This window comes from Cololabis saira, chromosome 21 (genome assembly GCF_033807715.1).
Source record: "Cololabis saira isolate AMF1-May2022 chromosome 21, fColSai1.1, whole genome shotgun sequence".
Taxonomy (NCBI): domain Eukaryota; kingdom Metazoa; phylum Chordata; class Actinopteri; order Beloniformes; family Belonidae; genus Cololabis; species Cololabis saira.
This window is the reverse complement of record NC_084607.1, coordinates 2,349,225-2,374,617: the sequence shown is the minus strand read 5'-3', so window position 1 is coordinate 2,374,617 and position 25,393 is coordinate 2,349,225. Positions and strand designations below refer to the sequence as shown.

Below are 25,393 nucleotides of genomic sequence, written 5' to 3'. Positions count from 1 at the left end.
ACGAAAAAACAATTCGGGACTCAGATTCTATTGCTATGTTGGTCTGTCCTGAATCAGTCATTCAGAAATCAGCCAAGCTGAGTCATAGCTCAGCCAGGGCATTGCAGTCTTTAGTGCAGGAGATCATGAGTTCGAGCCCATCTGTGAGCAGAAATTTTTGTTTTTTTTTACGTCAAAATGTGCGTCTCTGTCCTGCGACGACGCACATTACTTTTCTCTTTCAAAAGTGTTACCGTGGCGGGCTTCCGGCTTAGCTGTACATGGGGTGAGGCGTAATTAGCGGAGCTCCTGCAGAGTTAATTTTAATTCAGCATTAATTGGCACTTTTTGTATCACTCCCACGGCTTTGGTTTTAACTAACCTATTTTCAACGCGGTTACTTCGACGACTTACCACGGAAATGCCTCCAAAGTCCATCAAAGCGGGGAATAACCCTCCAGCTAACCCGCGGCCTGCTGCTCATGCTGTCTCCTCGCCCCGCGGTGATTCTCCTCCTCCGGAGAGCACCTGCGCCGCGCAGGCTCCAGCTGCGGAGTTCAGCCGGCTTAAAACCGAACTTCTCTCCGCTCTTCGCAATGATGTTGCGGCTATATTTAGGTCAGAGCTTCAGGCAGCACTGAACGAGAATTTAACGTCCATTAAGTCCGAGCTGCTTTCCCTTAAAGCGGATCTTTCTGGCAGTATTTCCTCCATAAAGGCTGACGTCGCGGGTCTCGCAGCCACGGTTGCTGGGATGGAGCTCTCGCTCTCAAGCTGCTCAGATGACATCGTTGCTCTCCAGAAAAAAGTTGATCACTTGTCGAAAGAATATGTGAGGCTGGAGGACAGATGCGAGGATTTGGAGTCAAGGTCTCGTCGGCAGAATCTACGGATTATTGGCGTCCCGGAGGAGGATCCTGACTCTTCATCTGCAGCCGGTGTTTCCAGGCTGTTATCGGAAGCCTTCTCCCTCGACGCGGAGCCGGTGGTGGACAGAGCCCACCGCACCCTCATGCCGAGACCGAAGACCGGGGAGCGGCCCCGCGCAATAGTGGCCAGGCTCCATTATTACACCGACTGCGCTGACATCCTGAGAAAGGCGAGAGAGCGGCAGCGGATAAAAGTCCGGGGTATGAGCATCTCCGTGTTCCCGGACCACACCGCCAAGACAGCGCGGGCGCGTGCTGCCTTTAATGACGTGCGCCGTCAGCTGCGGGAGATTGAAGGAGTCCGGTATGGATTGCTGTATCCAGCCCGGCTGCGTGTAACCCATGATGGCCAGCAGCGTGACTTCACGTCGCCAGATGAAGCCCTGGCATTCATCAGGAAAATAAAAAAAGTGACTACCAGCTAATTTTCTGGGACGATTTATCCAGCTTGCTGTCCATGCGGGACTCTGGCCCGGGGTGAGTGACTGAGTCAATTCAGAAAATGGGACTTTATGTCGTAATTTTTATTTTTTATTTATTTATTAATTATTATTTTTTTTCTTCTAACTATCAATGGGAACAACACCGTTTAAAATTGAAGGCCTAATCATTTCTCTGGTATGATGCCTTGATTAGAAAATATGCACACACCCCTGTCTTTGCTTAAATTGTGTGCATGTGTGTGCGTGTCTGTGTGGGTGTGCGAGTGCATATATGTATATATCATTGTTCTATAGGCCCAAGATCTCCTTAATTTAATTAACGTTTGTTGTTACCCTGACAAGACAGCGATCGTCAGAATGGCTCAGATTGTTGGTTTCATATGCCTCATATTTTTTTTTTTTTTTTTTTTTAAGGTTTTAACTCTGCAGGAGCTAATTTTGTTTTCGTTTTTGTATTTAGCTTTATAGTCGAAAGCATCTCTTTTCGAGAATGGCTTCCTTTGAAGCCAGCACGGCTGTTTCCATCGTTTGGGGATGGGATCATCTAATGTGCGTTGGGTGGGTGGGCGGGGGTTATGGGATGTTGGCTTTTTGTCTCTGTAGGTATGTATATACTCCTGAGTTTTGTTTGTTTTGGTTTTCCCTTTTACCTCTTTTCCTTATATCTCCTCTGGTGGTGGGTGAGTCGGTCTTATTTTCTCTCAGAGAATGCCTATGAACGATCGTAATCTGCGCAAGCCTGATACTGGATCAAACATTACATTCACTAGCTGGAATGTTAAAGGTGTGAATAATCCAATTAAGCGATCAAAGATTCCACATTTGAAACGCTTGGACACTGACATAGCTTTCCTTCAGGAAACTCATTTGCGAAATAAAGATCATTTCAGACTCAAACGAGCCTGGGTGGGTGATATTTTTCATTCAAATTTTGATTCTAGGTCTAGAGGAGTAGCAATTTTGATCAACAAAAGAGTCAATTTCTCCGTCTCCAGGACAATATCCAATAAGAATGGTAGATATCTTATTGTTGCGGGCACTCTATACTGTAACCCTGTATTGTTGGTGAATATATATGCCCCTAATTTTGATGACCCCAATTTTACGGATAGGCTGTTTGGCAACCTCCCTTTCTTAAATACGCATATTACAATACTGGGCGGTGATCTGAATTGTGTTATTAATCCTTCTTTGGACCGTTCGAATCCTCGTACTTTGACTCAATCCTCTATGTCAAAATCTATTACCGATTTTACAGTCAAGAACGGGCTTGTTGATCCGTGGAGGTTCCTTTTTCTCAAGTACATCAGTCATATTCACGTATTGACTATTTTTTTGTTGATGGCCCTCTTCTCCCCAAAGTTACTTCTGTCGTATACCACCCAATTGTTATTTCGGATCACGCCCCTCTAACTTTGAATATAACATGGTCTGAGCGCCCCCGTTTTTCTTCTCCCTGGAGGTTTAATCCATTGCTTTTATCCGACGATGCATTTAATGTTTCTATATCTGCTTCAATAGATGATTTCATCGCATTAAACAAAACAGATTCTACCAGTTTTTCGCTAGTATGGGAATCACTCAAAGCATATTTGCGAGGACAGATTATCTCTTATTCAGCATACGCCAGTCAAATCCGCAGGGCTAAATTACAGGAGCTCACATCTAAAATTCAGGACACAGACAGACTAAACTCAGTTAACCCAAGTCCGAGTTTACTGAAACAACGGCTTGATTTGCAGTCAAAATTCGATCTTATAGCGACAGCCGATTCTGAGCGGCTCCTATTACGCGCTCATGCCAACTATTATGAACACGGCGATAAACCAAGCAGGTTATTGGCTCACCAATTAAAAAGGCAAGCAACGTCGAGACTGATTCCCAGCATTAGAGATTCTAATGGCACACTTACCACCGATCCAATCGCCATCAACACAATTTTTAAGTCATACTACTCCTCTCTCTATGAGTCAGAATCTCCACTTGACACAGCAGAAATGACCTCCTTTCTTGATAATATCACTGTCCCTACTATTAATTTGGATGTGGCTAATGGCCTCGATGCTCCTTTCAGCTTGCAAGAAATTGCTGCCGCCATTGAAGCTACGCAAAGCAACAAGGCCCCTGGTCCCGATGGGTTCGGAGCTGAGTTTTTCAAAAAATTCAAAGACAAATTAGCCCCCCTTTTACTTTCAATGTACAATGAGTCCCTTGATCATGGCTCATTGCCTCCCTCTTTAATGCAGGCGTCCATTGCCCTCCTTTTGAAGAAGGACAAGGACCCTGAATCATGCACTTCTTACAGGCCCTTGTCTTTACTGAATGTGGATGTCAAAATTTTAGCCAAAGCACTAGCAATTCGTCTTGATAAGATCCTTCCTAGCATCATATCTGAGGAGCAGAATGGTTTCATCAAGGGACGCCAGCTCTTTTATAATGTTCGTACACTTCTTAATGTGATTCTCTCTAAAGATTCTTCTCCACTCCCTGAAGTTGTTATCGCAATTGATGCTGAAAAAGCTTTTGATCATGTCGAATTTAACTATCTTTTTGCAACACTTCATAAATTCGGATTTGGACACAGGTTTATATCGTGGATTAGACTTCTTTACACTTCCCCTCAGGCCAGCATTCACACCAATGACAACTACTCCACTTATTTTACATTATCACGTGGCACGAGACAGGGCTGCCCTCTCTCCCCTTTGCTATTCGCTCTATCCGTCGAACTGCTTTCAATTGCTTTAAGAACTCTTCCTCTATTTCGCGGAGTCTCTAGGTCCAATGTGGAACTCAAATTGTCACTTTATGCAGACGACCTCCTTTTATATGTATCTGATCCTTTAACCAGCATTGCACCAATATTATCTCTGTTGAAGAATTATGGATCCTTCTCCGGCTATAAGGTCAATCTTAACAATTGTGAATGCTTCCCCATAAACTCCTCTGCTTTACAACTCAAACAATCTGATATCCCCTTTAAACTCAGCCCGTCGGGCTTTAGATACTTAGGGATTAATGTGACCCGCACTCTGCCCTCTCTTTTCACCGCTAATTTTTCCTCACTGGTAACTCGAGTGAAGGCAGACTTACAGAGGTGGAACTCCCTACCATTGTCGCTGATAGGAAGAATTAACACAGTGAAAATGACTGTATTGCCTAAATTTCTTTTTTTGTTCCAATGCACTCCTTTATTTCTACCAAAATCTTTTTTTAAATCACTTGACCAAATTGTTTCCAACTTTTTGTGGGCCGGTAAGACACCCAGAGTCAGGTATTCGCTTCTCCAAAAATTTAAATTTAATGGGGGTCTAGCACTACCAAACTTTATGCTTTACTATTGGTCAGCGCATATTCACAAACTAATTTATTGGCTTCAGTCTCCTGAGTTATTATGGTGCAGATTGGAGGCTCAGTCACTCTCTTCATCCTCTGTAACGGCCCTACTCTCCTCCTCTTTACCATTGAATCCCTCTAACTTTACAAATAGCCCTGTGGTACTTTCCTCCCTTAAGATTTGGTCACAGTTTAGGCGCCATTTTAAATTTGCTTCTCCATCCATCTATACACCTGTTACTAAGAATCATCTGTTCCCTCCATCACTAATAGACACCACTTTTATGATTTGGTACAACCGGGGCATTAAGCACTTCAGGGATCTATATAAGGATGGTATCTTTTCCACATTCTCAGATCTGAGGTCAAAGTTCAATTTGCCTGCCTCCCATTTGTTTCGCTACTTCCAGCTTCGACACTGCGCCTCTGCTCTGTTTCCATGCTTCCCTTCCCTTCCTGCGAACCAACCGTGGGATGATCTTCTAACTATGAAACTCAGTCAAAAGTCTCTGATATCTAAGATATATGCACTGTGTATGACATTTGATGATCATTCTGTAGATAAAGCTCGGGAGGGTTGGGGACGAGAGTTGGGCCTTGACTTCACAGGGGAGCTGTGGGATAAAGCTATCCGTAGCATACGATCTAGCACGCCTTGCGCTAGACTTGAACTTATTCAATTTAAGGTGCTGCATAGAGCCCACCTATCAAAATCCCGATTATCGGAAATATATCCGAATGTTGCAGACCTATGCGACAGATGCCAGGGTTCTCCCTGCAATTTAAGTTATATGTTTTTCTCCTGTCCTAGGTTACAGAAATTTTGGAGTGATTATTCTGTGATCATGTCTAAAGTTCTGGGTAAAAAAGTTGTTATGGCCCCTCTCTTAGCAATATTCGGACTCTCTGTTGACTCCTCACATATCAGCCCCACACAGTCAGAAGTATTGGCTTTCACATCCCTTTTAGCAAGACGTCGTATCTTACTTCTATGGAAATCCCCCAGGTCCCCGTCTATTTCTATTTGGCTTAGTGATGTTATGTTTTTTCTTAAATTGGAGAAGGTGAGATACTCTGTAAAAGGCAACTCAGCTAAATTCATTCACAAATGGCAATCCTTCATAGACCACTTTACCGCGTTGAAGACTCTACCCACCGACTGACCCCCCCCCCTCCCTTAATTTTCTTTTCATCTCCTTAATTTGTTTTTTTTATGTTTTATTTATTTCCAGTTTCATTTCTTGCTCATCTGTTTATTTATTATTTAACGCTACAGAGACTCTGTTCCTTAGTTAGGTTTTGTGTGTTTAAAAAAAAAAAAAAGGAGACAATGTATAATGCGTCTGTTTGACTACACGTTTCCATGTCTAAAGTGTATGTTGTTTCTTATAAAAAGATCAATAAAAAAAAAAAAAAAAAAAAAAGTGTTACCGTGGCGACGCTAGACACGAAAAAGTGCGCCCCCCTTCATCTGATTGGTCCATATATGATAGTTCCCCAAAAGTCACCAAATTTTGCATGCAAGGCTGGCCTGGCGATAAATTTGATATTTCATGGTTTGCATTAATGGGCGTGGCCTAACGGCTCAACAGCGCCCCCTAGAATACTTTTCTCTGCAATAACTTTTGAATGGTTTGACATAAAGAGTCGTGGGTGGTGTCATGGGACTTGGTATTGCGTCCTTGACCATAATTGGTGAAAATTAGCCCCGCCCCTTCTTCTGATTGGTTGTCCCTATTTCCTGCTATAACTTTTGAATGTTTTGACATAGAGAGTCGTGGGTGGTGTCATCAGATTCTGTATGGAGTCCTTGACCTTCATTGGCCTGAATTAGCCCTGCCCCTTCTTCTGATTGGTTGTTCCTTTTTTCTGCTATAACTTTTGAATGGTTTGACATAGAGAGTCGTGGGTGGTGTCATTTCTGATATGCTTATGGGGGGCGGTGGACGTGAGTGCGAAGGCCCGTTCATCGCAGCTTGCAGCTTTAATTTATTATTACTTTTTTACCCCCTTCCCCGTATGTGTGTGTGTGTGTGTGTGTGTGTGTGTGTGTGTGTGTGTGTGTGTGTGTGTGTGTGTGTGTACTGCTGCTACGTGAGTTTCCCCATTAAGGGAGTAATAAAGGACTATTTTATCTTATCTTATTATTATTGCTTTGGTTATAATCCCTGTATAATATGAAGATGAAACAGAAGGTCATATATTTGGGGATTTTTATCTCTAAGGACAAAACAGAAATTGAAAAGATGAATATTTGGAACAATGTGGACAAGTATAAGTCAATTCAGGTGGCTGCAAAGGGATATTTCATTTTTTGGCAGAGTCTTATTATCAAAAATGGATAGTCTGTCCAGACTAATTTATCCGACATTCTCCTTACCTATCTCAACAAGAATGACGAAACAATAAATACAGTTAATTTTAAGTTCATATGGAGAAATAGATGTCAATATATAAGAAAGATTGACATGGTGACAAAACGAAAGTTACGCCTGTAACTACGGTTCTATGAGTCCCGGATGACCGCCAGGCGGTGCTGTAAGCACTGGATATCTCCCCTCGCGCATGCGCATGTCGAGTACAATACCAACAATGTCACGTCACCCGTGACCCCTGCATGACCCCCGGAAGGGGTATATCTTCCGGGGTCAAGCATGGGATCGGCTCCTAGAATCTTCTCGCGAGAGCACGAGGATTCGGAGTGACCGGCAGGCCTGGCGGTCATCCGGGACTCATAGAACCGTAGTTACAGGCGTAACTTTCGTTCTATTTCGTCCCTACTGACCGCCAGGCGGTGCTGTAAGCACTGGATGACGAATACCAACAATGTCACATAGAATCCCGGTCACATACCTCACTGATCAGGGGCAGAAGGACCCTGGAGTAGAACCACGCCCAATGGTTGGGGAGTGGCGACATTGATCCGGTAAAACCTGGAGAACGTGTCCGGCGACGTCCACGAAGCTGCTGCGCAGATGTCCTCCAGAGGCACCCCCTTCAGGGCAGCCCAAGAAGCTGCGACGCTTCTGGTCGAGTGGCACCTCACCCCCACTGGTAAGGGGCGGCCACTGGCCCTGTAGGCGTGCTCGATGGTGTCCACCACCCAGTGGGACAGGCGCTGTCTAGAAATAGCGCGCCCCCTGTTAGGGCCACCATGACAGATAAAAAGCTGCTCCGACCGTCGCACAGGCGCGGTGGCAGCAACATAAGCAGTAAGGGCCCGTACGGGGCACAAAGGGCTTGGCCCACCCTCCGCAGGCTCGGGGTCGAACCGGGCAAGCTGGATAGGCCGATTAGCATGATCGCGTGGCAGGACCTTGGGCAGGAACGCCACGTTCGGCCACAACGTAACCCCTGAGCCATCCGGGTTCCACCTCAGGCAGTACCCGCTGACTGACAGGGCATGTAACTCACTGACTCGCTTTGCTGACGTCATAGCGAGGAGAAAAGCCGTCTTCATAGAAAGACACTTCAGGTCCACCTGGGCCAAGGGCTCAAAAGGTGGAGAAGAGAGGGCACCTAGTACCATAGACAGGTCCCACACCGGGGCCCTTGGGGTCCTCGGGGGGCGCAGCCTCAGAGCCCCCCTAAGAAAGAGAGAAACCAGCCGGTGGCACCCCACGGTGGCATTCTCGACCAGGGCATGTCGTGATGAAATGGCCGCCACGTACACCCGTAAGGTGGACTGAGCACGGCCATCATCCAGGAGGGACTGAAGGAACTCCAGGATCGTGGCCACAGGGCAAAGCATAGGGTCCTCTGCCCTGTCCGCACACCAGGCAGAGAATCTCCTCCACTTGCACTCATACTGGAGGCGGGTGGAGGGCGCACGAGCGTTCAAGATGGTAGCCCTGACGGGCTCAGTACAGCTTGACACTAACGGGTCGGGCCCTGCAGTGGCCAGACCCAGAGTTGAAGGCGACGGGGGTCGGGATGCCAAATCCGACCCCCCAGCTGGGACAGAAGGTCCCTCCGGTCGGGTAGGCGCCATGGCGTGCCGCAGCAGAGCCTCCGGAGTAGTGGGAACCACGGTCTCCCCGGCCAGAAGGGGGCCACCAAGAGGAGCCTGTGACCTCTCTGGAGGACCCTCTGCAACGTCGGAAGGATTAAAGGTAGTGGGGGGAACGCGTACAGGAGCCCGTCGGGCCACTCGTGCCCTAGGGCATCCTGACCCAGAGGACTGGTCTCCTCTGTCCAGGAGAACCAGAGGGGGCAGTGAGCCGAGACGCCCGAGGCGAAGAGGTCCACCACCGCTCTGCCGAAGAGGACCCAAATCATCCCCACTACCTCCGGATGAAGCCGCCACTCTCCTGGGGGAGGCTTGTGTCGGGACAGGAAGTCTGCCACCTGATTCCTGACCCCTGGCAGGTATATCGCCCGCAGGCTGAGGAGGCGAGGAGCGGCCCACGTCAGAAGGCCCCGGGACACCTGCAGCAGCTGTGCAGACCCGGTGCCCCCCTGGTGGTTGATCTGGGAGACAGTGGACACATTGTCCGACCGAACCAGTACGTGCCTCCCCCATAGGTGAGGTAAAAAGTGCTCGAGTGCTCGGTGTACAGCACGGAGCTCCAGCACATTGATGTGGCGTGTGCGGTCCCGCGCAGACCACTGCCCTTGGGCAGGCCTGCCGCGCCAAACAGCACCCCACCCCGAGAGGGAGGCATCTGCGGTGACAGTCTCCCGGAAGGAGGTGATAGTGCCCAAGGGCACACCCCCCAGCAGGAATGCCCCGTCTTTCCAGGGTGCCAGGGCATGGACACACACCCGCGACACCCTGACTAGCCTGTGCCTGTGCCTTTCGGCATCCAGGCGAAGGCTGTTCAGCCACATCTGCAGGGGGCGTAGCCTCAGCAGGCCCAAAGGCACAACAGCCGAGGCGGCTGTTAATCTGCCCAAAAGCTGCAGGAACTGGAGGTAAGGCAGCCGTCTGCCCCTCCTGAATCGGGGGAGGAGCCGCAGGATGTCGCTCACACGCCGCGGTGAGAGACAGGCCCTCATGGTCACCGAGTCGAGTACCAATCCTAAGTAGGCGACTCGCTGGGAGGGAGCCAGACAGCTCTTCCCTCTGTTCACTGTGAGCCCTAGTTTGGCCACATGCGACAAAAGGAGGGCCGTGTCTGCCACCACTTGTTCTCGGGACGGCGCGCATATCAGCCAGTCGTCCAGGTACGGCAGAACCTTCATACCCTGTGCCTGCAGGGGAGCGAGGGCTGCCGCCACGCACCTGGTGAAAACTCTTGGGGACAGGGAGAGCCCGAACGGGAGCACCCTGAACTGGTAATGGCGGTCCTGATAGGCGAACCTCAGGAACCGCTGGTGCTGTGCTGCAATCGGCACGTGAAAGTAAGCGTCCTGTAGATCTACCGTCGTAAACCACTCCCCCTGACCGACCGCACGCAGAACATCTGCTGTGGTCAGCATCCGGAAGGGCAGGGCCTTCATGTACCCGTTGAGGCCTCTCAGGTCCAAGATGGGACGAAGGCCGCCGTCTTTCTTGCTGACGAGAAAGTAGGTTGAGTAGAACCCCTGGGGCTGCAGCAGGGGGTCTACCGGCACAATGGCGCCCTTGGCCAGCAGGACGGACAACTCCTGAGTCAGAGCCAGAATGTTCGCCGGGTCTCTGATGACGGTCATCTTGACCCGGCCGGAGGTAGGGGGCCGGTGTCGGAACTGCAGTACGTACCCGTGGGTTAAGGTGGAAATTACCCAGGGGTCCGACGAGCAGGCAGCCCAGTGACTGAGCTGCTGCCGGGAAAAGCAGCCGACGACCGGCCCCGTGGCCCTAGCGCCGTCTCCCCCGGCCTCTGGACGTGCCGGGGGGGCGATGGTCGAGGCCAACACCCCGACGCTGCTGGGGCGGTCCGCGCACAGGGGGGCGAAACCCCCCGGCAGGCTGTCCAACGGGCCGTTGGGAGCTGCGCTGGCTCCTGCGGGCAGGAGGCTGGGGGCGACGTCCAGGGGCGGACGAAGGGCCCCTCGGTGTACTGGAAGCGGGCGCCCTCCTGTGAAGGTGCACCAGTCGCTGCCTGGTCTCATCGGCCAGGGCGGTGCGGTTCAGAGCTTCCAGGGCAGTTGCCCCAAACAGCTCCCCCGGTTCTGCCGGTGCCTGACGAAGAACCCTACGAGCAGTCTCTGTCAGGGGTGACTGCGCCAGCCAGACATGACGGCGTGTGTGCACCAGGGTGGACATCAGCCGCCCCAGTTCCCTCGTCTGGGAGGCAAAAGCCTGTAGGGACACATCACACAAGTCCCGTGTGGAATCATCCACCTGTGCATCCTGCAGGGAGGTGGAGAGGGCCAGTAGCAGATGAGAAAGGGTGTTCCCCAGCCGGCCGATGCGCGCCGCTGTTTCATAAGCCCTACAAATATGCCCATCAGTAACCCTACACTGGGTAGAGGGGCACTTGGGATCTGGCTTCAGAGCCTCATCAGGAGCCACTATCAGTGCTGCAATGGAGGGCTCGATGGGGGGCATGTGGTGGAGACCAGCCACTGCAGCGTCCTCCATCGCCGTCAGAGCACGGTCATCAGCTGTTAGCCTGGAGAGGGCTGTGACATCTCTCCAGCATGAGTGCAGCTCCCTCAAAAAATCCGACGAAGGCGGAATGGTGAATTCCACCGGAGAAGGATTGCGCCTGTGGAAGGCGCTAGAGGCCACCTCCGCACGCGGTGCATCCAGCTGCAAGTGTGCCAGGGCAGTGCGGATAATGCTCTGCACGGAGGAACAAACCGTCCCCTCCCGAGAGCTCTGGGCAGATGAGTGCGAGGAGAACCCCGAGCGCTGTGAGGCCGGGTCCCCTGATGACACGTTGAACTGGCTCGCCGAGGCTGCAATGGAGATTGCGTCCTCTGGCAGCGGCGGTGGCGACCCCAGAGCAAACTCTGGCACGGCAGGTTCCACCTGGCCAGTACCAGGTTGCAGATTGAGGAGGAGCGCCTTCATCTGCTCCATGTCGGCAGCCAAGCGATCTACCTTCGAGGAGAGCTGGCTCGTCATCCGCCGTCGTTTGGGGGCCCCCACCACTCTCTTCGCCGATCGCTTCAGCGAAGACCCCGGCTGGGATGAGGGGAGGCTGGCCGACGGCCCCGGCTGCTCAGGGCCCAGGCATGACACGCAGAGGTCCTGGTCAACCGCAGGATCCAGGGAGGCCATGCACCCTGGGCATGAACGCTCCATCACAGGGAACGGTGGGAGAGGGAGCGGACACGCTGCCGTCACCACGGATGTGCTGGCAGGAGAGAGGAGCGGACACGCTGCCGTCCACACGAATGTGTCGGTGGGAGCGGTCACGCTGCCGTCACCACGGATGTGCCGGTGGGAGAGGGGAGCGGACGCGCTGCAGTCACCACGTAGGTGTCGGTGGGAGAGGGGAGCGGAAACGCTGCCGTCACCACAGCGAGCACGCTGCCGTCACCACCAATATGAAGGCGGGAGAGGGGAGGGCCACGCTACCGTCAGCACGGATGTGTCAGTGGGAGAGGGGAGCGGAAACGCTGCCGTCACCACAGCGAGCACGCTGCCGTCACCACCGATATGCAGGTGGGAGAGGGGAGCAGCCACGCTACCGTCAATACGGGTGTGTCAGTGGGAGAGGGGAGCGGAAACGCTGCCGTCACCACAGCGAGCACGCTGCCGTCACCACCGATATGCAGGTGGGAGAGGGGAGCAGCCACGCTACCGTCAATATGGGTGTGTCAGTGGGAGAGGGGAGCGGAAACGCTGCCGTCACCACAGCGAGCACGCTGCCGTCACCGCCAATATGCCGGCGGGAGAGGGGAGGGCCACGCTGCCGTCACCACGGCTATGAGAAAAGGCAAAAAAGGCGTCTTTACTCAAAAAAAGAAGAGAACAATCTTCTCTTGTTTCTTTTCCCCTTTTTTTTTTTTTTTTTTAAGAAAAAAATTAAAAATAACTGCAAGGAAAAATAACAATATCACATCAGTAAGTGGGAGAGGGAGCAAATGCTGCCGTCACCCTGAACGAGCCAGTGGGAGAGGGAGCGGAAACGCTGCCGTCACCACGGCCGCAAAACAGGCAAAAAGGCGCTGTTCTTTTCCTTTCTTATATTATTATTTTTTTTAAAGAAAAAATAATCTGCAAGGAAAAAAATAATGTTGTCACTTTAATAAAGTGGGAGAGGGAGCGAAACGCTGCCGTCACCACAAGTGTGCCGGTGGGAGAGGGGCGTGGCCTTCACCACGGCTGTAAGAAGGACAAAAAAAGGTGTTGTTTTTTTTTTTTTTTTTTGAAAAAAAAAAAATAAATAATAATCCTTTTCTGTCTTCTTTTTTTTTTTTTTTTTTTTGCAGAAAAAATAACTGCACAGAATAATATTCAGGTGTCGGGCGCAGCCTACAGCTTACCTTCTGCCAGCTGGCCCAGGGGGGCGGGGCGGGGAGACGCCGCCGCCGCCGCAACGAACACCAATAAATACCGCGTGGCCACAGCCTCTTGGAGGACGACAGAGATCGTTACTCCTACCTTACGGCACGAAGCTGCACAGAGGCCGGCGGTTGTAGGGAGGAAAGGAAGAAGCTTTTAACCAGCCTTCTATTTCCGTCCTGTACTTCAGCGCGATGCGAGAAGAATGAGGAGCCGATCCCATGCTTGACCCCGGAAGATATACCCCTTCCGGGGGTCATGCAGGGGTCACGGGTGACGTGACATTGTTGGTATTGTACTCGACATGCGCATGCGCGAGGGGAGATATCCAGTGCTTACAGCACCGCCTGGCGGTCAGTAGGGACGAAATAGAACTATGATGATGTTGAATGTGATTGATTTCAATATTATGAATGGTGTCTTGAAACTGAAATAGTTAAAATCTTTCCTTACAAATAGAAATTCCATCTGGTTTATTGTTCCTAATATGATTTTCTAAAAAATGGGTGGAATAGACTAGAACAATATTATTTTGTTGAAGACAAGAATTTGGCCTTAATAATTTGGTGTTATTGGGAAAGTTCTTCATTCACAAATGTAGATTTTTTTAAGACCAAACCATGTTTGACCCATTGGAGAAATGAGCTAAAGCTCTTGAGTAAGTCCTTGAGTCTTGTTAAAGAAAAGAAAACCCTTAAACTGTTTTCTTTACTTGAAAGATATGATTTAATATAAGATGGCCCTTTTTTATTATTATTTTTTATTTATTTTTTATTTTATGTTGTACAATAATTAGATTCTCAGTGTATATTTTGTAATACTGATGTTGCTCAACCCAAGGCAAAAGTTTGTAATTCTGATATGACTTTTATGTACTTTGTTTGTTTGTATCTATCTTTCAATAAAAAAAAAGACATTCTGGTGTAAAATTAAAGTGAAGTTAAAGTGAGTTAGCAAGGGGGAAGTTAACCTGCATGGGGAACTTTCTCCAGCAGAGAGCAGCAGTGCCAGCTGGGATCAGACCGGGAACAGCGATACTAGCGGCCAGAGCGAGAACTGCAGGTCACGTACGCGTTCAGTGTCTTTTTGAGAACGTGCCTGTCGACGCGACAAATGAACGCAGGATACGCGTGACGTCACGCGTACACGTTCTGAACGGCAACTGTAACTGACGCTTAAGTGTTGCATCCTTTGTTCAGTGCTTGTGGACTAAAGCTTGAGTTATGGTTCTGCTTCAAAACGACGCCCGCGTCGACGCGTACCACACGCCATCACTGACGCGTACCTCCCAAAAATTGTAACTACGCGTCGAGGCGACGCAGACCAAACGCAGACGGAGAGGGCTGTGATTGGTTCGCTTGGAAGCAACGCATTTCCGGTTTCCGGTTTGAAGCAGTCGTGAACTTTCAGCGCTCTTTTCTTCGTCTATGTGTGATTTTTTTTGTTTTGGTTTGGCACAATAGTTGTCCTTATCTCTTTGATTCACTGTGACCGGAAAAAGTCCGATAAACCATTCAGGAAAAGATCGCAAATTAGTGGTCATGGGGGGTACTGCACCACGGAGAAATGGAATGACGGAGAAGACCGAAGGTTCACGACGGCGTCACGGTGACGGCGTGTGCTCTACGTTGGGTTGACGCAGAACCATAATTCAGGCTTAACTCAGTGAACCCATGGATATTTTGTACCTTTGGAACTTTCATTTATTGAGGTGAAGTTTATTTGCTTTTATCTGATTTGAAGCCAATTTAAGGTGTTTCATGTTCATTTAAAATTATATGTTCATTATTACTACTACTAATGAGCCTAAGTTATTACTATTGTTCATTCCTTGACCGTTAAAAGTATTGTGTTGCATTCAATACATTAACATGAGAATAAAGTTCTCTCCAAATGGAAAGTAATCTCCAAATGGAAACATTTATTCAGAGGTTCTCTCATTAAATGAATAAAAATACTTTTGAATTTGAGTCCCATTCACTAATGCCCTGCCTACAGTCTACATCTATATTATATATTTGGACGTAGACAAGTTTAAAAGTCTCTTGGGAAGATCACGTGTTTGTGTTTTCTGCTGCTCAGTTCAAACTACTGACAATGAAGAGGATCTAAGATGGCGGAGTGAGTGGCAGCATTTTTGCAGGTTCCGTTAAGAGGCACTAATTAGTCCTTGAAAATATTTTTTCTTTTTTGGCAACAACCCAAACTTTTTCACTTGGACATCGTTAATCACTTAAATTTACCAAAAAAAAAAAGCACACTTCTTAAAGCTTTCTCTTTGGACACTTAAGAAGACTGTCTGCGAGTAGATCTGTTCTGGGTCTCTGGAAAGCGCCTAGAGACACCTTTTGTTGTATTAGACGCTGTATAAATACAATTGAATTGAATCTGGAGCAGACATGTCCAAACACGACTACTCTTTAACTGCTCTCCAGGAGGCGTGTGGGGACAGCCATATCGAGGACATTGAGGTCGACGTAAACTCCTCTAAAGGAGGCAAACTTAATTTGAGTCATACGCCTAATAAAAGTCCACACGCAAAGAAGATGAAAAATAGGGGGAAACAGGACGGTGAGGAAGAGGAGGCGACCAGCGCTGCTGTTCTCCATGCAGTTATGGCTCTGACTGGAAAAGTGGATACGCAGACTGAACCGCTGAAAAGTCTCTTCGGTCCAGCTTATGCATTAACCACTTTAGCAATCTTCTGTCAGATCATATTAGTAGTGAGATAATGTCTGCCTCCTGGAGGGTTTAGAGCAAATGCACCATTTTATTTCCTTTACGTATCTGTAATATGTACCGTGTGTGCGCGGGTGCATGTGTGTTCCCCTGTGTTTTTCTGTGAAGAATGCTGATTAGATATGAAATAACCAGTAGCCAATTGAATAAGCTTCCCTTTTCCCTTTTCGGTTTATATATTTGAAAATCTGACACTAAAGGAGTCAGTGCCTCACCAACCATAAACCTCACCGCACGTCACTGGTGTATATATATATATATATATGTATGTGCAGGGCTGCACATAAGTAGGCCGCCGGAGCGCATGTGCCGTCAAAATCCACAGTGCGCTGTCAATCTTGTGCTGCGAAGCGCTTTTGCGTACCAACAGCTGGGGCTCATAGTATTGGTTGTGGCCAGACCAGAATACTAATATTAAAAATTTTTCCGAGAGCTTTTCCCCAGAACTGCCACTCAAAGTTGGTACTGGCCAATCACAGCACGTCCGTACTCCCCCTCCATGATCGTTGCGGCGGTGGGTTGGGCAGGAAGAAAGGTAAGGATCAGCTTTACTGAACAAACCCCAAAACGTCTCGTCAAAATGTCCAAGAAGCAAGCGCCATTAAATAATTATTTCGGCGTTCCACCACCACCAACTACAAAGAGACGCCAAACTGAACCACTACCTGAATCAAACAGAAAACGTGTGTGTTCGCCGAGAAGTGGCTGCATGATGTTACGCAGCGACGCGTACCGTACGTTCGCGTTCCTGCGTATCCTACCCCGTAAGCTCTGCGTTGGTGCAACGCGGAACCATAAATCAGCCACTGTCCGTCACTGCGTACAGCAGTTTCCTGCACCAGCAAGACGCTGCTCTCTGATTATGGCTCACAGTTTATGAAAACCCCAAATAAAAAATAAATTAGAGAATATTTCATGAAATCAATAAACAATTCCATCATCAAAATTATAACAAATAAAGGTTCAACATATCTTGCTTTGCATGTACAGTAATAAGACTAGGTAATATATTAGTTTCACCTTTTAAGTTGAATTATTGACATAAATTAACTTTTACACCATATTCTAGTTGAATTATTGAAATAAATTAACTTTTGCACCATATTCTAGTTGAATTATTGAAATAAATTAACTTTTACACCATATTCTAGCTGAATTATTGAAATAAGTTAACTTTTGCACGATATTCTAGTTGAATTATTGAAATAAATTAATTTTTGCACCATATTCTAGTTGAATTATTGAAATAAATTAACTTTTACACCATATTCTAGCTGAATTATTGAAATAAGTTAACTTTTGCACCATATTCTAGTTGAATTATTGAAATAAATTAATTTTTGCACCATATTCTAGTTGAATTATTGAAATAAATTAACTTTTACACCATATTCTAGCTGAATTATTGAAATAAGTTAACTTTTACACCTAATTCTAGTTGAATTATTGAAATAAAGTAACTTTTACACCATATTTTTCACCTGAAGCAATATTCTACACCTTGGCTGATGTGGACATACAGAGCATATTTCAGCTGCTATATGGTTGGCTGTCTGTACAGTCATGCAAGTTCAATGCTATTAAAGAACACGTTTTTTCATATAAAATAAACACATTTTTATGCAGTTTAGAAGTTTTGGGTTTTTTTTTTGGCTCCACCGCGCAAAACTCAGACGTCATGAAAATTGTTATTTTCTGGCAGGCGTTGGACTGGATGGATGTTATTTTAACTGCAGCTGCAGCATTACGCTGCTGTGGAGGCGCTGTATCAACGACAGAGCACCAGCAGAAGAAGACAGAATCTTGAGAATTACTTTCTGCGGTTTTCCGCTATTTGTTGTATTAAAAATCGGCGTCCTGGTTTTCCCTGGCTGTTCAAACAGGTAAATATTGTTTCTTTTGCATCCGAGCAAAAGGGGGGGTTTTATTGGCTCCTGCGCTGCTGAAATCGGGGCGTCCCTTATTTCTATTTCTGAAAGGTGCAAAATATGCCGTGAGCATCCCAATCTTGCCGATAAAACTAACTTACTTATACTGACTCTACAGACTAACACGCACCATAATTTGTTAATTCATCTTTATAAGTGAATAAATATCGGTTTGCCTATAACTTATTCCTGCATCCCTCTTTTATCAATCCGGCGAGACGGGTCACCGCGTTTTTGGAGCCTCAAGTCACATATCCAGGGGCTCCTCTGAGCACCAGACCAAAATAATTATGTGCAGCCCTGTGTATGTGTATGTATGCATATATATATATATATATATATATATATATATATATATATATATATATACACAAGCGGCCGAGATGAGTTTCCTCCGCAGGGCGGCTGGACGCTCCCTTAGAGATGAGTTTCCTCCACAGGGCGGCTGGACGCTCCCTTAGAGATGAGTTTCCTCCACAGGGCGGCTGGACGCTCCCTTAGAGATAGGGTGAGGAGTTCGGTCACCCAGGAGGAGCTCCGAGTCGAGCCGCTGCTCCTTCACATTGAGAGGAGTCAGCTGAGGTGGCTTGGGCATCTGTACCGGATCCTCCTGGATCCTCCCTAGGGAGGTGTTCCAGGCATGTCCCACCGGGAGGAGACCCCGGAGAAGACCCAGGACACGCTGGAGAGACTATGTCTCTCGGCTGGCCTGGAAACGCCTCTGGCTCCCCCCGGAAGAGCTAGAGGAAGTGTCTGGGGGGAAGAAAGTCTTGGCATCTCTGTTGCGACTGCTGCCCCCGCGACCCGGGAACGGATAAGCGGAAGAAGATGAGTGAGTGAGTGAGTGAGTGATGAGTGAATCATTTGTTTTATGAATGTCCTTTGTCTCATTGTTTCTGGACAGACATATGTAACAGGTTTGGATCCGTTGCGACAAATGACGAGTCATAGGTTGGTTTTCTACATTTATTTCTGCAGAAGACACAAAAACACATTAATAAGTCTTCTGCACCCTCTTTTTACTCCTGCTCCCCTCATCACAGCACTGTGTAAATTAATTGATTTTCCTCTACAATGCAGAGAAATACACTCCTACATTTTCTCAAACAAAAGCTACCAAAACAGACAGGAAAATAAAAAATGCCAACAAAAAATGGATAATTTCTTAAAGAAAATCTGTTAAGAAATGCAGCAGCAGTTCCCAACGCAACTTACCCTCATCAGAGCAACGCAGCCCTGTGAGGAGCTGACATATTTATGATATTTGTATATTCAGAAATTATCCATTTATGTTTGCATTTTTGGCGCATGTTGTATACTTTAAATGCCACTGACATTACGTGGCTGTTTTGTGTTGTTTTAATGATTAATATGCTTTTTGTGGATGTTTTTGTTTTCGCGCCTCTTTGTATTGCGGCGGGCGGTGACTGGTTTAAACCAGTAGGTGGGAGTGTGGACTAGGGCTGAACGATTAAGTGCATTTGCAATAATATCGCGATGTGATAAAATGAGATTTTCTAACCGCAAAGGCTGCGATTTGACCATCACATGATCTGGTCACGTTGCCGGCAGGGAGAAAAAGTCAACAGTGTAACCTAAATCTACCATGGCCTCAGTGTTAGGGCTCGGCCAGGTGGGCTTTATAAATATATAGGTTTTATAAATGTATTAAATATATGAGCGCGGAGTCGGCGTGGCGAGGAGCTGCGCGCTGCGAGGAGTGGAGTCGCGCTGTGAAGGCTGATTTATGGTTCCGCGTCAAATCGACGCAGAGCCTACGCCGTAGGCTATGGCGTAGGTTACGCGGCGACGCATACTCTGCGTTGGTGTAACGCTGAACCATAAATCAGCCTTAAACCACACCTGCAGCTCGTCAGCTCATCAGGAGGTTAAAGGAGACCTATTATGGCATTTAATGTATATTTTAAACAGGCCTTGAATGTCTTAAAAACAATCTAAAGCTTGTTTTTTCTACATAAATCATAAATCCAGCCTGTGGGCCCTGTCACTAGTTTTACCGCTTCTAACCCCTTTTTCTGTGCCTCATTCTAAGGGAAGGGGGGGTATGATAATGAGGCTCTGTGCTGATTGGCTCCCTGAATGACGTGTAGCAGGGGAGGAGAATAAACCTCGCTCCGCCAGAGCAGCCCGAGCCTGTAAATAAATACAACACTGAACTTTCACAAATGGCAACTTTATTGTTAAAAAAATTAAATATGAGTTGTATATAAATAACATTTATGCACTATTTAAGCCGGATCTACCCGGCGGATGCTGAACGCTGGCCCGGAGCCACGACGGGCGCCCGGCGTGGCTCCGGGGCGCATCGCCCGTTACCGGTGATCAAACCGACAGATTTCGCTGAAAATCTCGGAGGGTAAAGCTGATCCAGCCTGGGACGTACCCCAGAAATCCCTGCTCCCAAAGCGGCTGGGAACCTGGACAATTTAGTCGGACGGACCGCGCTTTGGGAACCAGAAAGTAAGCTGGAGCAGCGCGCATCACCGCGGCTTTAACCAGGGAATCTGACCGGTTCCGACCAGCCGGGACCGCAGGAACCGGCCTGGACTGGTAGCATGGACTCCCGGGGACCGACCAGCGGAATTTCAGCCGGATCTGCCCGGCGGATGCTGCGCGACGGGCGCCGCAACCCCACGGCGGGCGCACAGATCGGCTCCGGAGCGCATCCTGTGCGCATCGCCCGTTACCGGGGATCAAACCAACAGATTTGGCTGAAAATCTTTGAGGGTGAAGCTGGTCCAGCCTTGGACGGACCTCCGAGGACCCAGCTCCCAAACCACCCGGGAACCTGGATGATTTAACCCGGATCCGCGGCGCGGCTCAAGGATGGACCGCTCCAGCCGGGGAGAGAGTTGGTTGTGGGCGTGGATAATAGGTCCCCTTTAAAGAGCGGGGCTGCCAGTTGTTCATTGCTGGTTGGTTTTGTTAACTCTGAGCTTTGTTGGTTTGTTTGTTAGTTTGCTGGTGTTTTTTTTTTTTCTCTCTGTGATTTTTGAGTTATTTGTGAAGAAGTTCTGAGTTCCCTGTGAGGAAGGTTTTTTGTTTCCTGTGGGAGTTTTTCTGTGTTTTTCTATTAAACTACGCCTTGTTTTGGCTAAAGTTTAACCCGGTTTGGTGTCGTGTGATTGGGTTGAGAGAGAACGACCCATAACACTTGTGTGTACAGACGTGTGTAGACGTGTTAAAGAGGTAAAGCCACAGATTTGTTTTCTTTATTGTTGTAATCTGTGCTTTAAATAAATCTGGCATTGTTTATTATAAAACAGACTGATTTATTGCTTGTGTAGTTGAAAAATACATGAGAACAGGACCTTTAAAAAAATAATCGCATATTAAATCACAATCGCAATATTGAGGAAAAAAATCGCAATTAGATTATTTTCAAAAATGGTTCAGCCCTAGTGTGGACCAGACGGCGCTGCAGAGCCTCCGAGTGCTCACTTTCCCGTTTTTGTTTTGTTTGTTCAGGGAGCAGGAGGAGTTAAAAGAGGGTCCAGAAGACTTATTAATGTGTTTTTGTGTCTTCTGCAGGTTGGTTTCCTTTGTCAAATTAATTGTTTGTCACTGTTCCCATATTGGCTGTTATGATTTAGCGATTTATTAGTTAAAAATAGTATTTTCCTGTCTGTTTTGGTAGCTTTTGTTTGACAAAATGTAGGAGTGTATTTCTCTGCATTTTAGAGGAAAATCAATTAAATGACACAGTGCTGCGTTGCTCTGATGAGGGGAGCAGAAGGAGTAAAAAGAGGGTCCAGAAGACTTATTAATGTGCTTTTGTGTCTTCTGCAGAAATAAATGTAGCAAAACAAACCTATGACTCGTCATTTGTCCCAACGGATCCAAACCTGTTCCACTGGTGCCGTGACCCTTTGGATCTTCAGATCAGCTTGATGCTCATCGCCGCGGATGCTGTGCTGCTGTCCTGATCTGTGTTTCAGGATTATTGGAGGGTCAGGTTTTGATGGACTGTAGATTTTGGTGTAGTGCCATGACCTTATTTTATTTTATTTTATTTTTCTTGCATTTGTGACTTTGCTTTCTGTGTTAACTGTTTCTGTGGAGAAAAAAAACAAAAAAAAACAACGCAAGTGCTTTTGATGGTTGATAACAGCAGCTAAAGTAAATATGGATGGGTTTAATACTTTTAAACGCAGTTTTAAACGCAATTTGAAAACAAAAATGATTAAAGTGGGTTTTCCAACTCGGTTACACACAACTGGATTTCTCTTAAAATGAATAATGTTCCACCTTTTGAATTAAGCCATATTATTTTCTTCATGGGTGATTCTGATATTATTAATATAATTTTGTTACTGGGTAAGTACCATATTCATTGTGCCAAATGGAGAAATTGTAAATCCTCCTTTCTGGGTTTTATTGATGATTTTAAGATTTTTTTCTCATGTCTCAAAAGAGTCGAAAACAAAAATGCAAGTAAAATAAGTCTAAACATTGCTCGTTATTTGTTATTCTAATTTAATAATTCCTCTCCTTCTCTATGCTCCATTATGTGAATTTAAATGCTTAATTTTTTTTTTTTCATTCATATGCACCTTTTAATTCTTAGTGCCTTGTTTTTTCCGTTTTTTGTATTCCTTACAAGAATCCCCATTTTTTATTTTCATTTTCCTTTCTTTTCATATTGCATTTAAATTGATATTTGTCCATTATCCTCTTTGAGAGTTTGTATATTTTCAATAAAGTTTTGTTACAAAAAGAAAAGAAAGAAAAAGCTACTGACAATGAACTAAAGTGTTTGGATGATCAGCAGCAACAGAAAGAGCGAGGAGGAGCGGGAACGTGGACCTGAACACTGACCTGCAGACCAGCGGAGGAAGAGTCCGCTTTGGTCCTGCTGCTGGACTCCTGGTCCTGGTTCTGACCCCGGTCCTGGACCTGGTCCTGGTCCTGGATCTGGTCCTGGATCTGGTCCTGGATCTGGTCCTGGATCTGGTCCTGGATCTGGTCCTGGATCTGGTCCTGGATCTGGTCCTGGATCTGGTCCTGGATCTGGTCCTGGTCCATCTCCTCCAAACACGAGTGTTTCCTGGTGGGAAAATATTAAAGTACAAACTTCAAGCTATAATCAACAATATTAAAATAATAAAAGGCTTGCAATATTTCAGTTGATTTGTAATGAATCCAGAATGTTTGACATTTTTTTTTTTTTTTTTAATTGCATTACAGAAAATAAAGAACTTGTAATTTTCTGAGCCAGTCCTGTATTTCTGTTTCCTGTTTGTCATGTTATTGTTTCCAGTCTTTGTTTCCAGAGTCTTTGCATGTGTGCACTTTTACGGAGCTGCTGCCTAATCTCATTGTAGCAGTCTAATGATAATAAAGGCTTTCTATTTCTCTTCTATTTCTATTGTTGTAGAGAAGCATCAGTGCAGCTCTGACTGATGCAGCTCTATACTGGTCTCCTCTTTGTGTCCTCCAGGACAAAACAACGGATGAACCACCTCAAAAGTCACACTGTGGAGTCAAACTTGAGTTTAGCACGATCTGCTCACGTGGAATGAACATAAACTAAACTCTCTCAGCTTGATCCAGCCTAGCATTAGCCTAGCCGTTAGCCTAGCCGTCAGCTGTTAGTGCGAGTTGTGCTCTTGAAAGATCGTTGTATAAACTCTCTACAAACACAATAAACACACTGGTCTGTGATGGCTAACGAAATAAAACAGATTCCTCTGAATTATTACTTTTATCTGTGCACTCTGTTCTCCCGCATGCTCCTCTCTCTCTCCTCCCGTCGTCCGTCCCGCTAATCCGTCCCCCTCCTTCCTTCTGCTACAGCAGTGTTTCTCAATCCTGGTCCTCGTGGGCCCCTGTCCAGCATGTTTTAAATGTTACCCTTCATCATCACACCTGATTCTAATTAATGGTCCTAATTAGCTTGTCATCCAGGTCTACACAATTCTGTTGATGACACAGGTACTTTTATCACGGTGTGCTGAAGCAGGGTAACATCTAAAACATGCAGGACAGGGGCCCACGAGGACCAGGATTGAGAAACACTGCGCTACAGAATGTTAACCCCGTAAATGCTGATAGAAAACAACAGATAACTGTAGCCCAGTTAAAATATAAGCCATGGTTTAAATAGAAAATAATTAAATACAGGTTTGTTTATTTCAATTCAATTAAATTCAGACACATCTCGAGAAGAGGTCCATAGTAGGGCTGGGCGATTTTGGACAAAAATAAAATCCCGATTTTTTTTCTCTGAAAACCCGATTTTCGATTTCTTTGGTAAAACTACAAAAGACAATGGAAATTGTTTCAAATATTTTATCTTTATTTTTAAAGAAAAATAGCAAACAAATGTCCCTATTGGGAATGAAGTGCAATTGAAAGATACTGTAAATCCACCTTGAGTTTAGTAAAGTGACAACATTTACAATTTTCTTGACCAAACAAAGATGACTAGACAAGCTCTGTCTGTAATGCAGCCAGCTGCAAAAAAGGAAAATCCATTTTACGATTTTCCTTTTTTTAACATCGATTGTGATTAATAAATCCGATTTAGATTTAAAATCAATTAATCGCACAGCCCTAGTCCATAGTACCATAAAAATATACATATAAGAGTTAGGGCTGCCACCCGTCCCGTAAAATACGGAATTGTCCTTTATTTGAGAAAAAATGTTGCGTCCCTTATTGAACTAATACAGGACTCGATTTGTCCCGTATTTTCATTAACGCCCCAAACACACGTCTGTCACACACACACACATCAACACTAAATTTATCAATAATGAACAAAATAAAACCGGAAACATTAAGGCCAGCAAAATCTTTGTGGCGGGACAACAGGACCTGCTGCGTCCGTGCACAGATCACATATATATATATATATATATATATATATATATATATATATATATATATACACACACATACATATATATATATATATATATATATATATATATATATATATATATATGGAATGTGCCAGACAGCGGGGGAGGACTCGGGCTTCACCTCCAGGTAGGGCTTGGGAATTGGGAATTAAAAGTTGCGTTCCGTATTGAACCAATACGGACATATATTATGCTCTTATTTATTGATGTTATAATATACAGGTGAAGGTCGGAAAATTTCAATATATTGCAAAACGTCATTCGTAGTACATTTAACTAAAAGGTGAAACAAATATATTATTTCCCCACTACATTCAAAGTGAGATATTTCAAGCCTTTATTTGTTATCATTTTGGTGATTATGGCTCAGTTTATGAAAACCCCAAATAAAAAATAAATTAGATAATATTTTATGAAATCAATAAACAATTCCATCATCAAAATTATAACAAATAAAGGTTTAACAAATCTTGCTTTGCATGTAATAAGACTAGGTAATATTTTAGTTTCACCTTTTAAGTTGAATTATTGAAATAAATTACCTTTTAATAATAATAATAATAATAATAATAATGACTTGGATTTATATAGCACCCAGAGCGCTTACACCATATTTTACACCATATTCTAGTTGAATTATGTAATAAATTAACTTTTACACCATATTCTAGTTGAATTATTGAAATAAATTAACTTTTACACCATATTCTAGTTGAATTATTGAAATAAATTAACTTTTACACCATATTTTAGTTGAATTATTGAAATA

General features: G+C 45.9%; 1 protein-coding gene across 2 annotated transcripts in view; it reads right to left on the bottom strand.

Annotated features, from left to right (window-relative positions):
- The window catches only part of LOC133421847 (zinc finger protein 239-like), a 156,346-nt gene that overhangs the window by 130,098 nt on the left and 855 nt on the right, over positions 1-25,393 (bottom strand). The window contains exon 2 of one of the 2 annotated variants that reach the window (XM_061711634.1): positions 22,577-22,805. The exons of the other annotated variant lie outside the window; for it this stretch is intronic. Within the exon in view, the coding sequence (XP_061567618.1) occupies positions 22,577-22,783 (207 nt within the window). The 5' untranslated portion in view covers positions 22,784-22,805. The remainder of the gene's footprint in view (positions 1-22,576; positions 22,806-25,393) is intronic. 2 annotated transcript variants of the gene reach the window in all.